This window comes from Drosophila navojoa, chromosome 4, assembly GCF_054131105.1.
Source record: "Drosophila navojoa isolate 15081-1374.11 chromosome 4, UAZ_NAV_1.0, whole genome shotgun sequence".
Taxonomy (NCBI): domain Eukaryota; kingdom Metazoa; phylum Arthropoda; class Insecta; order Diptera; family Drosophilidae; genus Drosophila; species Drosophila navojoa.
In genome coordinates, this window is record NC_142892.1 from 19,714,008 (window position 1) to 19,728,481 (window position 14,474).

General features: G+C 42.0%; 2 protein-coding genes and 1 long non-coding RNA gene across 6 annotated transcripts; 2 read left to right on the forward strand and 1 right to left on the reverse strand.

Moving 5' to 3' along the window:
• Positions 1 to 749: 749 nt before the first annotated feature.
• Usp32 (Ubiquitin specific protease 32) lies at positions 750 to 10,682 on the reverse strand. Of its 2 annotated transcripts, none has more exons than XM_018101212.3 (14): positions 10,368 to 10,682; positions 8,361 to 8,595; positions 8,020 to 8,296; positions 7,708 to 7,936; positions 6,814 to 7,649; positions 5,614 to 6,757; positions 5,247 to 5,552; positions 4,909 to 5,186; positions 2,958 to 3,670; positions 2,733 to 2,899; positions 2,489 to 2,676; positions 2,241 to 2,426; positions 1,694 to 2,170; positions 750 to 1,629 (listed from the first exon to the last, which is right to left on the reverse strand). In XM_018101212.3, exons 1-14 carry the CDS (start codon positions 10,423 to 10,425, stop codon positions 1,357 to 1,359), a joined length of 5,367 nt encoding a protein of 1,788 aa, XP_017956701.1. In that variant the 5' UTR covers positions 10,426 to 10,682; the 3' UTR covers positions 750 to 1,356. The 2 variants fall into 2 exon arrangements, with proteins under 2 accessions (XP_017956701.1, XP_017956702.1); XM_018101213.3 differs by having other exon boundaries at positions 4,966 to 5,186; positions 10,368 to 10,681.
• LOC149091484 (uncharacterized) lies at positions 9,163 to 9,921 on the forward strand. 2 transcript variants are annotated; one of them, XR_016196888.1, is made up of 2 exons: positions 9,163 to 9,675; positions 9,774 to 9,921. It is a non-coding gene; the product is annotated as an uncharacterized LOC149091484 (long non-coding RNA). The 2 variants fall into 2 exon arrangements; XR_016196889.1 differs by having other exon boundaries at positions 9,163 to 9,669.
• Positions 10,683 to 10,844: 162 nt separating the features above from the next.
• Rab8 (RAS oncogene family member Rab8) lies at positions 10,845 to 14,305 on the forward strand. Of its 2 annotated transcripts, none has more exons than XM_018101223.3 (5): positions 10,845 to 11,557; positions 12,606 to 12,666; positions 12,727 to 12,931; positions 12,999 to 13,139; positions 13,200 to 14,305. In XM_018101223.3, the coding sequence occupies exons 1-5, from the start codon at positions 11,434 to 11,436 to the stop codon at positions 13,290 to 13,292; spliced, it is 624 nt and encodes a 207-aa protein (XP_017956712.1). In that variant the 5' UTR covers positions 10,845 to 11,433; the 3' UTR covers positions 13,293 to 14,305. The 2 variants fall into 2 exon arrangements, with proteins under 2 accessions (XP_017956712.1, XP_089116727.1); XM_089260601.1 differs by lacking the exon at positions 10,845 to 11,557 and adding an exon at positions 12,501 to 12,525.
• The last annotated feature ends 169 nt before the right edge of the window (positions 14,306 to 14,474 follow it).

The window sequence follows — 14,474 nt, forward strand, 5'->3', positions numbered from 1 at the left end:
TATACATACACTTAAAATATTTATCAAAAAACTCTTGCAATGATATGAAATTAATTAACCGCTCACAACTTACCGTATTCTATAAATAATGAATTTCGGCTGCTTCCGGCCGATTGACTAAAATGACAATTATATTAAATGCTTATTTACCTGCTACTTGAATTAATTTTATATGGCTACATATACAATACAATACAATAAAAAATCCGATTCCATTGCAAACCAAAATAACAATTGGCGTGTTTTTCTTTACGTATTGAGGGTTAACTGAGAAGCTTTTCATAAATTTGACTATTCTTATTCACATATTGGAAGTTCATCCGCCCTTGGGTATAAAATAGATCCAAAATTTTCAAGCGACAGACTTTTATTTGATTTGATACTCGTAACTTTGTTGCTGTGTATTAATATTATATAAGTATAAATTAGTTAAGTTTGTATGTATATATATATATATATGTATATGTATATATGCAATTTGTAAATATCAAATACAATGTTATTCAACATAATGAAGTCATCTGATAAGCGCAACACAGATCGCTGAAATATGAGTGGGGCTCATTGTTGAAATGAGTGCGATTTCTGGGTGTTTCATTCGTAGCGTCTCTGTCTAATAAAATATTGCTAATTAATATCAAGGTTTCGACAACATTTGACGAGCCATTCACCGAGCATGGTCATTTCGATCTCTTTGTCGCAATATCGTTCTCCATTTCAATATTTACAATAATTACAAATAAATGGAATTACATACTTTGTATATGCATATACAAATACGAGTAATTAGAATTAATTACAAGCGGGCTCTGTTGGCCTAATACATAACACGAATTACAACAAAAGAAAAATTATGAATAATTAAAAAAAAAAAAAAGAATAATAAACAAATTTAACAAACACACCTCGCCATTAAATAATCTAATAATAGACTGACAAAAACAATAATTATATGCGAACTAAGTTTGAAATTACACATATAGTTGTATAATAATAATAATAATAATAATATATAGCATTGTATGGTACATATGGTATGGAATATGGTACATTAAACAAAATCACATTTGCGACGCGAATGTGCGACTGCTCACAACAACAAAAAACTTCAAGCATGTTTGGATCTAAAACTAGACATTGTGGTTAACTTAAACTAGAACAGCAAATCAGCTTAGAATAGTAAATAACAAACAAAAAGAAACACAAGCACTCACGCATACGTACACGTACAAACACACACTCACTTAGATTATATACCAAATTAAACACAAGCGATTGAAGAACTTCCATCATAGCCTTAAGCCCTAAGCCTGTAGTACCGCTTCCTGCAGTTTTCAACAATAGAAATAGACAATATTATGATATTGTGCATAGTTTCTCTCTCTCCGACTCATCCGCATCCAACTGCAGGTTGCCGACGTTGGGCAGCGGCCGTCCCTCTATGTTGGGCAGGTAGGGCTCGTAGTCGAGACCCTGGCGCTCATAGAATAGCAAGTATGCAGCGCTCGGATCTATGTTCGGCTTTTGCGATATTTCGCGACAGGAGCTGTCATTGTAACAATACCAGGAACCAGTTGTGTTTGCTGCATAGGAAATGTAGTGACCACCGTTCAGCATGCCAGAATGCGACTGTGAAAACAAAGCATCATTGCATCATGTCTCATCAATAGTTTTATAGTTCGATAGGACTTACCACCACGGCGTATAGCTTGTACTTGGGATCGAATTTATCAACATCAGCGTGTAGCTTGTGCTGATGATAGTCCTCGAACTCCCCATCAACAATAGGCGTCTTTGTAAGACTCGTGGAAATGAGCCGTTGTCGTCTGGCTGAATTGGTCGACTTGCTCTGGCGCAGCACACACCCAGAGGCTAGCGGCGTTTCCTTTGCTGCGCCCTCCTTTTCGTCTTCTGCTTTTTCGGCGGGAGGAGGCACATCTCCGCCTGCTTTGTCGGTGGCATCGACTTCATCCAGTTCGCTAGGAACGTCATTGCTGGCGCTTGCCAATTCTCGCTTCAACTCCAGCAGCTCTTTGTGCCGCAGTATGGTCTCCTGTGGCACCGACGCCAAATAGGGCGTGGGGTCAAAGTCATCGAAGGGAAAGTGCACCACCTTTTGGGACTTTACCCACTTGCCGTTGACACAATTGAAGCGCTTCAAATGGACAATCTAAGCAGGAGGAACAAAAGGAAGAATAGGTCAGATACGATCTGCCAAAATGGAGGGCAGAATCGCTTACCAAAATGGGGGGCAACTTCCATATTTGTAACTTCTTCGTCGCTGGCTTCTTGCCTTTGCAGTAGCTGCAGTGGTACCACTGTTCCAACTTCTCCTCGGAGGTGAAGGCACGCAAACAATGATTCAAATCAACGGGTTCCACTTGCTCCCGCCGGCATATCGCAACGGTCTCATGGTCGACCCAAAGCTGATTACAAATGAACCAATTTACATATACAAATATATCCTCATTCAAAGCGGTTCACTTACGCGCTCCAAGGTGCTCTGGTAACGTAAATGCAAGGCGGTTGGGTCCCAGTCGATGGCGATGGTAAAGTCTTCAAAATATTTTGTTGTTGGTGTGTAGGACAGCGATGTGGTGTACTCCGTTGTACGCTTGGCCTCCAGATTTGGTAGCGATGGGCATTTAGCGTTCATTTGTGGGGCGCCTACGTTATCTAGAAGGATTAGTAGCTAGAGACTAAGGTTCATCCACAGATTCATGGTAACTTACTGGCCATAGAGCTGATGGGAGGCATGGCGCCCTGGAGCACATAGTCATTGTTGCAGCGTATTTCGCAGCCGCGACAGAAGCTGGACCAGGGGCAAATCGCGCAGGTCAGGCCGTCCGCTTTGACAGCGCGCAGTGTGAAGGGAAAATCATAGCCGAGGCTGTCATCGCTGTAACAGAGAATTGATGGCTTAGAATAGTTATTGGGGAGGACGTGAGCATAGTTACCAGTCGGCAGCATGATTAGCTTGTTCGGTGGTGGCTGGCAGGGGACTCAGGAGGCGGCTAACTTGCTGCCAGACGGCGCAGTACAGATCCTTGTGGGTGCCACCATCACAGTTCGGTATTAGCAGCGGCACGCCAAACAGGCTGGGCCGGGTCTTGTGGTAGGAGAGGAAGTAGCTGTCGTGGCGCGTGATTTTCCGGTGAACAGCCACAAGATATTTGCCCACCTTGTAGGGCTGCGAGGAGCGGCGCGAGTACACGCCGCTGGTGGTTTGATTGCCGCTCGTGCTTTCCGGCTGTGAAGTGGTTATTTGCTGATCCGGCTCCTCGCCTTCCATCTGCCCGTCCTCATCGTCATCGTCGTCGTCGTTGTCGTCGTTATCCACGGCATCATCATCATCAACGTCTGCGTCACGGTCAAAGCTATTGACGCCCAGAGTATGAGCTGTGCTCCGGCCACTCGATTGCTCGTTGGTCGTGCGATAGGAGGAGCCGTCATCGCTGTTGCTGCCATGTCGGCTGGCAGCCAGTTCCGCCACGGGCATCGGCTCCGTTAATGAACTCTCCATGGAGTTCTCGCCAGAGTGATTCGTATACGAGACTGAGCTGGTGTTGCTCTCCGTGTGCAGCAGCTTGGTGGATGAGATCCGCTTCTGCTGTGCGGCCGCATCGTCCATAAATGTGTTCTCCGGGCTGCAGCTGAGAATCAGCGACTCCTGTGGCGGACGGTTCAATGGAGGTGACCGGAAGTTTGCATTAGTTGTGCGTAGCTAACATTTATGTAAGTGTGTGAGTGATTGTGTGTGTGTGTGTATTTTAAAGCTCATGGAATTTAAACAATTAACAATTACTACTCGATTAAGGGCAATAATTTTATAAACTAGGATAAACGCTCAAAAATCTACAAAAATCGGAAATTATTGTTTTATTGCGGGTGTTCAAAATTAGCTGCTATATAATTGATATACTTTATAAGAGCAAAGATTAAAAATAGTACTTTAATTCATTAGTTGGCATAGTTGGTAGTTGGTTTCTGTGGTGGGAATGAGTAGAATAAATAGCATTTGCAATGTGTACAGAAAAGGATGATTCGAGAGAAATGTGAATTATTTTGAAAGACATATTTATCTCTAGTGAAATAGGTTCAAGATTGAAATTAACAAAAGGTTTACGGAATGAATAATACGATTAGCAAATTAAAGATTTGGAATTATAAATTATAGTGAATCACCCCTGCATACAATTGAAAAGCCTACTTCTTGTACTTGGATGACCTTGGATGACGAAGGCAAATGTACAAAGGAACGGGTACAGTTAAATCATAAATTTTGCATACTCGATGTAACGATAATCGATAGTGGCAACGGCAACGATAACGGTTACGGTAACGGTAGAAGCTACTTGGTGAGTGTCTGTATTATTAGAAATAGTTTAAGCAAAAATGTACAAAAGGTATTTGATTACAGCCATCAACAAATTAAATATGTGTGTGTATTAGTATTAGGAGGAGAATAGAAATAACAATAAACTACAAGATACGGAAATATATATATACTCAGAGATTTAGACTAGTTGAATAAGTGCGTACGAAATCAAAGAACAATTAGAAGTTTAGACAGGTGTGGGAGGGTGTACATTATACTAGGTAGGTGGCCCACAAACCAAACAGAAACTGAAACGGCAACTGTTCTTTTAACATATTTGTATTTAATATATATAGATTTCTGTTCGATATCGACAATAGACGGAGGGGGGCGAAAATGAATGCCAGTTACGCCGGAATATTGGTTTGAAAATCTTGATAATCTTCATTTTGCAGGGGTCGTCGCTGGAGCGAGTTTATCCTAGGCAATTGGGGAATTTTACAAAATATCATTTTGAATGCAACCCTCGAACGGGTCCATGAATCTAACATATTAAATACGTGTATGTTAATATAGTTTAGAAGCCATACCTTGAAGCAAAAAAGACTGTGGGGCATGCACTCTCTCTTTCCAAAGCACCGGCTTACCTTTCCGGCATCATCTGGTTGCAGTTCGTGCACGTGGCCGACGCTGCCGCCGCTGGTGTTAGTGTTAAGATTGCTGTATTTGGTTAGCTCATGGCCTCCATCAGGACCAGCTGGGTCCAGCCCATCACTGATGTGCCCATTGCAGATGGCACGTGACGATGATCGATTCGATGTCTGTAGAGTGCTAAGCGATGACAGTGAGTCCTGTGTTGTAATGAGCGCTACAAGGGACAGATTCATGTCAGCTGGATTCTAATCTTAGGGAACTACACTTCAATTACCAGAGCTGCGCTGAATGTCTTTGAGACCCTGTTCAATGTGCATGCTGAGCGCTGAATTGGAGCGCGTTCTTACACTGCTTTGCTCCGGCAATTGATACACGTATAGATCCTTAGAGCTCTGTGTGCGTAGCTTCTCCTCATCGCCAACCACCTGGCGTATCTGCGAGTTCCAGATCTCACAAACCAGCATGAGGCTTGGTTGCAGCGGGCACAACGTGGCCAGCTTATGCTTTAAATCGCCGTACTTACACTCCGAGTTAAGCCGCAGGCCGTACTTAATTGGCACACTGCCATCCAAGAGGATTACTGTAAATATATGGACAGGGAATGATATTGAGTTTATAGACGGAAGCTGTAATCGACTTACCCAACACCTCTAGATACACGTAGTTTTCCACGGGCAGGGGTAGACTTAACAAGCTGAATGGATCGAATCGCACTGACTCGTGACCGCAATCCAGGCAGCTGACCTTTGACTTCAGCTGTCCATAGAAGAGATCTATGATTATGGATTGATTACGCGCGTGATGCTGGGACCATGCCTCGGCCGCAACAATCTTGTCGGGCCTGCCATCAGAGTCCTTCAGCTCGCTATACGGCTTTTCCATCACGCGATTTAGGTCCTCGTGCAGCGCATCGAGCAGCCATTCAAGCAGCTCTTGCGAATCGTGCTGCCCACCGCCAGCGAACTGTGGCGCATGTTTGTTCACACAGAAGCGCAGCTTTAGCGGAGCCACAGAGCGTGTCGTTGCCGTCCACACCTCCTTGAGTAGCTCCGCATAGCGCATGGCTAGTTGGCCTCGTGTGCCCAGCTTGTTGGCTGCATTCAATTCGAAGCGGTGCATCTGACGATGAAAGTATTGGGCCAGCGGCTGGGTATTGAAGAGCACTTGGAGTGCCGCATTCATGAAACAGGTGTTGCCCAGATTATGCAGCCCAGTGGCCCCTGGTGCGTGCACGGACATGATGGAGCTGCGCGTTAGACGCCTCCGGTCGCCAGGACCGACACCAGCTTGTCCGCTTTGCGTGCTGGCCAGCGAGCTGAGCTCCTCGGGCCAGGTAAGATCTTTGTTACGTATCTCTAGCAGCAGCTGATCGTTGTCACGTATCAGCAGCTCTTTTAGGCACATGGTATCCTCCTCCAACAGTATGGCACTATTATCCAGCGATGCGCTCGACGGCGGCACATGCCACAGTCGTATATCCTCCGGCTTCAGGCGCAGCTGTTCGCACAGGAACTCTCCCACTTGACGCACTGTGGCCAGCCGGCTAAATGAAGCCGTATACGCCAAATAACGCTTGGGCGGTTGAGGCACGCTACTGGCTGCAATGGCCGCATAGCCGCCGCCAGACGCCAAAACGCCGTAGCCACCGCTAGTTGTTGAGCCCCAGCTGGTAATTTGTGTGCCTACGCCGCTGCCATTAGGCGCAGTCTGCACCTGGTGCAGCAGTATGCGTAGATTCAGTGGATACAGCTCTAGCTCTACCTCGGAATTTGGTGGTTGTATCACCTGCAAGAGAATAAATGGAGCTTAACTCAAGAAAGGAACACCGATCAGCTGCTTACCTGTCTAGGAAGCGGTAGATTGTCGCCATACCAACGATTCAACGCTTTCCATAGCGACTTCGGCACCAACTCAAAGTCGTGATTTTGTACAAGCGGCGTATCGCGCTTCAGATGCCCGCCTTCGCCGGTCAGAGTGCGTACGTTGCGATAGGGATTGGTGGTAATTAAATTGCTATTATCAATAGGACCCGGGCGGTGTTGACCACAGTGCCGGCCGGCCGAGATGCCACTGCTACCGGATACAGATCCCAGTGAATAACTATCGTGTTGCTCGAGGCTGTGCGTATTGAAGCTTTCGTCACAGACGAGCGCTTCATCAACAGTGCTTCGCTGGCTAGCAGTCCGCTTGCAGTAGTCGCATGTTTGAGACGTGTGCTGCGTGTACTGCATCCAGGTGAGCCACCAGTCCCGTGATATCAAATACCAGAACTGGCCAACTCGGTAGGGGCGTCGCTCTTCGCGCTGCAACCAGCCGCGGACAATATCGTACTCCATGTGCTTGCATTGCGGCCACAGACCAAACACTATGTGGCACAGCTCGAAGATGAGGTCCAGCAGTGGCTGCATTAGCCGTAGACCGCCCTGCACGTTCCATATCATGAAATCCTCTGCTGTCAGCGAAACATTGTCTCGAGTAAGTGTGCTGGGCGTGCCATCTGGACTCCTGCGCTGGGCAAACTCCAGCAGATCACTGATCACATGCTGCTTGGTTAAGTCCTTAAATTGCTGCGCATCGCGATTTTCCTTGGCAACGAATAACAGCACGTTGATCATTTGCAGCGTCTCCTCGTGATTGAGAACACCATCGCGATCTACGTCGAAGATCTTGAAGCAGACTGTCGAATGCAAAGAAATGGATCAGCCTGAGTAAGCACTGTTTACAGGGTCACTTACAGCGGGTGCGCTCCACACCGGGTCCACGACAGGCGGCACTTACGCCACAGCAGAGCTCCTTGAAATCGATGTGGCCATCACGATTCTCATCAAAGGCATTAAAGAGACCGGCAAGCGCATTCTTGGGTATCGGTGGACTAATAAGCGGTCCCAAAAATTGTAAATCGATTTGGCCATTCTGCGACGTGTTCTTCAAGCGCCAGAACTCCTTCTCTAAGTCACCAATATCCTATAACCAATTGGTAAATTTAGTAAATGCTTCAACAATACATTGTTTAATATCTAGCAAATTACGGATCTAACATAGCTCACCTTTTCCTCTAGATGCGTAACCCCGGCCAGACTCTGATAGAAGGTGGGCGTCTCTAGTTCGGAGGTAAGGCTGACACAATTGTCGGCAAGCAGCCACTTGGACAGGACTGTCGCACTGCGATGCTTGACTATCCATTCCTGGAACTGCTCAAAGTTGACACGTTCGCCTTGGGCAAACAAGGACACGCTTTCGAAGGGGGCCAGGTTCACGTTGCGCACATAATCAGATTTGATAATGTAGGTGCCAGCGTCATTGCAGTAAAGGTTCCACAGAAATCTACCGATGGCATAAGTCATTATTAATTATTTTAACAATTATGTGTTTATTGGAATCTACTTACTTTGTTTTCTCCTCCTGAGTGCCGCGAGTGATTAGCACCAGGCCGCACAGCAGGTCCTTGAAGGATATGCCGCGCTGTGTGCCGCCACAGGCAGTATACAGCATGTCCGTAATCTTAGGTGGGACTCCCTCGCAGAGCACATCCTGCTGGAATGCATTGCGACTGAGGTAGAGTCGACCCACGCCCGCTGATTTCTTGAAGGCATCTTTAAGACGCCGCAGCTCGGCGTCGCTAACTGTTTAAATTAAATAACAGATTAATATCGCTTGAATTATAAATAGAACACACATGAATGGGTTAATCCATATTGCCGCAAATATTACTGCTAAACTAATTTAAATTTAGATCATTTTTACTTTCTACCAGAGAACTTGCAAATTGAGACATGCACGAATTGCAAATTGTGTCTATTGCAGGAATTCTTATTGGGTAATTTAATTCTTGAATAGCAGAGATAATATATTATAAATAATATTTTAATAATACTTTGCACCATTCGGTTTTTATCAGTAACATATTATCTTTACCAATAAGCTTTAAATACTTATATAAATTTATTTTTAGCCGGGAAGAGAATAGCTTATAATTCGTATAATTATATATGTAAAAAATTTCGCACATTCAATTGGAATTAAGTGTAAACTCGTTATTTGAGAAGTGCTTAGTCATATACAAATATATATAAATCCCAACTGCAGTGTATGTATACCGTCGGGAGTCAGGCATAGGCCCTCTCATTATGTGTGTGCTCAAACGTTAAGGTAATTATAAATCACTACGTTAAAACTAGCAAACAGAACCAAAAACCAAGCAAACAAAACGCTCTCCAAGCGTAATACACGTAATCAATTAACTATACAATAAAGTACTTTTTTTAATAGAGTTCTGAGAAGGGGCGACTTGAATTACTGGGCGTGGCAATGTCGGTGCGAGTTAAACATAGGCAGCAATTCATAATCACTAATTGAGCATGAAAGGCAATGCGGAATAATTTTGTGATTGCAAAGAATTATTTACTTTGCGACGTCACGCGACCAACGGTATTTCATAGCTGGTTTTTGTTGTTGTTTTGCTGTATTGACAGAAATTTCTGCATTGCATTGCATTATGATGTGCATTTCAAACAGAGACAGAGGGACATAGGGGGAGTGTTCGGGGCAGGAACATTTCCACAATGGTCCGAACTGGGCGTGCATACGTTTTCACAAGAAACAAACCGGTCTTGGTGAGCTTTGTGTCAATAAAAGCAGCTACAACAACAACGTCAACAATCGACACCCGCACCTGGGCAACAAATATGGCCATACAGGTACAGGTAGTATATATGTATGTACATACATATGTAGACGGGGCCATCTTATCAGTAACGTTCGTTTTCTTTGCTGGTCATAAAATGACAACAACTGTGACAAGAACAACAGGAACAACAACAACAGTAGCGAGATGAATGCCAATGCAAAGCGAGAGAAAATTGGAGAAGTCAACAAAAACTTAAACGTCATTGCGTGTACATCAGATTCTAAATTATGAGAGAGAAGCAAAAATAAATATTAACAGTTTTCTGTTTTCGTTTGAATGCATGCATTGTCTGCAATTTTGCTTTGTCTCAGAGCAACATTCCTACCCCCGCTACGAGAAAAACGCGGTTGCTGTGCTTTTCTATTGTGACGTCACTGATGGCGACGACGCAAATTCTCATACACACACACATGCAAGCGGTTACACACACACACACAGCTGAAATTTGCACAAAAAATCCCAATAGAATAAGACAAAAAGAGGAAAAGAATTAGCAGTGTCCAGCAACAAAAATGCAGCAATAAAAGCATGGAAGTATAGTGGGAACCACAGTAGAATCGATAGTATAATTATAGCTGTATTGGTGACCATTATTATTGTTTTTGTTCTAGAACCTTAAGTACTTGAATGACCCATTTTCCCCCCATGTTTTGTTGTCTGCAATTCTGATAGCACCTGTCCCTATGGATATTCGACGTTAACACTTACCACGTTTGACTGCATCCTCGTAACTGATGCAAGCATGTTTAGATTCTTTTGTACCCATATTTGCCTACGGCAAATTCTTGAGTGCTGCTGCTCTGGCGTCGTCTTCGTCGTCTTGTGACTTCACTTCTTACATTTGTTTATGTTATTTGTTGCCGTTGTCGGGCCTTGAGGGTAAATCACAGACACAGAGTCATGTACATGCAAATTGCAAGTTTTTTTTTATTTTGTTTTGTAAAACACTTTGTTTTTTTTTGTCACACTTTCATTGCTTTACTAGTTTCGCGTTCGCTTATATTTTTTAACTATCAGCGTTAAGTGTGACCACGCGCATGACATAAAAATACTGTAACTTTGGGAAATTAGAAAATAAGCAGCTGTTTGGCAGTTTTATTACAATCGAAAAGCTGGCTGAATAGTTGTCTCAGCGCGTTAGCAACACTACTTATCGATAAATCGTTTCGTTTTCGTCCTACACAACACTGCTACGTACCAATCATTTATTGTTCGGGCGTAATTAGAAAGCAATAATTAAGCGTAACTTTTACGTGTAACCAACAACAACACAGCACACAGTTGCAAGTGCAGTACATATAAGTGTAAAACAGCGCGCGTCCATTTACCATTGCAATTTAAAGTGCTTAAAACTACGTCGCCATTTTTCGACATACACACAAAAGAAAACCACAGTCAAAGCTGAAAAAACCTGTGCGTGCTTGCGTGTGTTTATTTGTGTCTGCTGTGTGTGGTTACGTCTATGAATTTTTTATACATACCCTTACGTACATATAAATTAATACTAGCCCGCAGCACTAGCAGCAATAGTCAGTTATAGTAATTTAATATCCGACATTAACATAGTGTGTAATATTAATCGAAAACCACTGATTACCAACCACCGCCATATAACAAAAGCATCACCAGCAGTTATCGACGTGGACGATAACGCCAAAAAGGAAGAGAAGAAACTAAAGAGCAAATAGCTGCATCTTTATCTTTATCAAAAGAACCTGGCACAACCCTAAGCAAAACTGTGATTTAATCATACAAATACAACAAAGGAAATAAAATGGCCAAAACGTACGACTACCTGTTCAAATTGCTACTGATCGGTGATTCTGGAGTTGGCAAAACCTGCATATTGTTTCGATTCTCAGAGGATGCTTTCAATACGACGTTTATATCTACAATAGGTAAGTGTTATCAATATCCAGCATGTATACAAAACACAGAGAGGCAACAACTACAATAACAATATCAACATCCACATGAGCCAACAAACCAAACATTTCAAAGTGCATACATCATCAGTAATAGCTCTCAGTCCGTCATCCTCAGTAATCAACATTGCTCTCTCTCTCTCTCTGTATCTCGATTACGCTCTTGTGCTCTGTGAAATTTTTTAATTAATTACGACGCTGCCGGGCAGCAATCGCACAAACACAGACACAGACATACATTTGCGTATTCATGTTCATGCTCTCAATCTGGCCTCTTGGCTCAGCTGTAAGTAGCATGCACACAAACAGACATACACGAATACGTGACTCATTTTGTATGCTCTTTTTTTGTTCTCAGTAATGTTATTTGTCATAATTATATTGTTGATGTTGTTGTTGTGCTTTGGACAAGGACGTAGTGCAAAGGGGAACAGCAACAACGCACTATAAGCAAAGCTAAATATAAAAAGAAAGTGACCAATATAGTATATTTTCAATTACGTATGAATAGAGCTGCGAGCGAACATAAGTATAATAAACGGCCAAACTTGTGGAGATATTATTTTGTATACGTAATAGATATCGGTATTGCTTGTGTTTCTTTAATCAAGTGTCATTGCACCACAATCGACTATTTTCTTTTTGGACTATCTTCAAGTCAAGTCGTTGCCGCTGATAAGCATCCGCTTTACAGTAAGTCTCATTGAGAGGGGTTCTATCCACTTGATGCAGCACTGAGACACAACCCACACACATGGCACGAGCTCATCAATTTGTCTATTTATATATTTGGCACATTTCCCTGCACTAATTCCAATTTGGGTTATTTACTTAACGACGCCAACGTCTCGAATCAATTGCGTATTTTCAACTGTTGTCTCTTGCGCTCTTTTGTTGTCTTAGTTTATGTACATATGTATCTCTCTAACAGATGGAGGAGAGTAAACCAGCTGCCAAAATTTGTTTCAACTAATTTATTGCTGCTTTTATTTATCACGTGTCTTCTCTCTTGTCTTCACAGGTATCGATTTTAAAATTAGAACAATTGAATTGGATAACAAGAAAATCAAATTGCAAATATGGTAAGTTATTAATAAATAACTCTGTTGTATCATAAATGCATTAATTATAAATAATTGAAGGGACACTGCTGGTCAGGAGCGATTCCGGACGATCACCACGGCATATTACAGAGGTGCCATGGGCATTATGCTCGTGTATGACATAACACAAGAGAAATCGTTTGAGAATATCAAGAACTGGATACGAAATATCGAAGAGAATGCCGCAGCTGATGTTGAGAAAATGCTGCTGGGCAACAAATGCGAACTGAACGATAAGAGACAGGTAATTATCAATCAAGAGCAATTCAATTTATAATTCTAAAAATGTGAAAAACTCTTCTATTTTGTAGGTTTCAAAGGAACGTGGCGAACAGTTAGCCATTGAGTATGGCATTAAATTCATGGAGACCTCCGCGAAAGCAAGCATCAATGTTGAAGAAGCTTTTCTCACGCTAGCCAGTGATATCAAAGCGAAAACGGAAAAAAGAATGGTAAGTGGCCGAGAATCGTAGTCCAGATGATGACAGTATGTAATTGATTTACTTGTGCAGGAGGCGAACAATCCACCGAAGGGCGGCCATCAGCTGAAACTAACAGAGATTCGAACAAAGGATAGTTGGCTGTCGAGATGCAGTTTGCTTTGACGTGGCAATGTGCGTGTGGCACTGATGCGGCATGGTGGAAATAATAATGATAATGTATGTGGTAGTAGTTTTCTTAACTCCTGTTAAGTCCCAATAACAACAACCAAGCGAGCAAACACCCCTGAATATGCAACATAATGAAATAATACATAATTATAATAATATAATAATAGAACAGATATAAAATTGTATATGCGAACGAGACATGGCGATAAGAGATGTACGAAATATGCATAAATATACATCTATACACATATAATATTCATTAAACGTAAAAAAAGGAAAAAGAAGCAAATAATAATACGAGCATTGTGAGTAGCGTAAAGAAACTGAAAGGTTAACGAAACAACAACAAAATTACAACCCGCCCACGCCCTGCCCTTGCTCCGATCGGTTACAGTTTTCGTTTTACTATACTTTGCACTTTCCATGTATAATTTTTAAATTTTCTGTCGAAAGCCATGGTTGTTCACGATTTGTAAAAGAATGACAAAACAATAAAGTAGAAAATAAATATATGTATTCTTATATTGTATACATATTTCATTTCCGTTTGCTCTACATCTATGCTCATTTATAAATAGTTAATTGTATTTAATTTTTACACTTTTCGTTCGACATCAAACAACTCATGAAAGGCTCACAGTTCGCAGGACGCAATTTAGACTCAGACGCACAATTTTTATATCGATCCACTTAGATATTGCAAGTTCTAATAGTTGCGGGTGCTTCATAATACATTGTCAATAAACATACCGTTAATCTTTAATGGAATCCATGAATATGGTTAATATTTGTGCGAGTATATGGAAATAATAAAAAATATATGCGCATATGCAATACGAAAAAAAAAAAACAATGCGAAGATAAAGAATAAATGCAGAGCAGTAAAATACATATTGTGAAATTAATTGATAACTAAATCTAAATGCATATTTGATATTAATTAATTAAATAATTATGTATGTACTTGTAATATTAATTATTAAACGTATACAATTTTATAAAATAAATCATGTGCAAAAATGCATTATTTATTACAAATTTACAATTTTTCGGCAGATTTCTGTGACCCTCTATAACCAATTCACTTACCTTTATTTTATTTAAAGCATTTATATTTATTTAAGAAGTAGCAGGCAGCTGCCGCTGAAAGAGTAAGATTCTCAGGAGTTCTTCATA

Bases quoted from the DNA above. Each gene is read 5' to 3' on its own strand.
- Rab8 (XM_018101223.3), top strand. From the start codon at position 11,434: ATGGCCAAAACGTACGACTACCTGTTCAAATTGCTACTGATCGGTGAT. The intron at 11,558-12,605 runs GTAAGTGTTATC...TTGTCTTCACAG, and splicing joins GACGTTTATATCTACAATAG to GTATCGATTTTAAAATTAGA. The intron at 13,140-13,199 runs GTAAGTGGCCGA...TTACTTGTGCAG, and splicing joins CGAAAACGGAAAAAAGAATG to GAGGCGAACAATCCACCGAA.
- Usp32 (XM_018101212.3), bottom strand. From the start codon at position 10,425: ATGGGTACAAAAGAATCTAAACATGCTTGCATCAGTTACGAGGATGCA. The intron at 7,937-8,019 runs GTGAGCTATGTT...AATTGGTTATAG, and splicing joins TTACGCATCTAGAGGAAAAG to GATATTGGTGACTTAGAGAA. The intron at 1,630-1,693 runs GTAAGTCCTATC...TTGTTTTCACAG, and splicing joins ACAAGCTATACGCCGTGGTG to TCGCATTCTGGCATGCTGAA.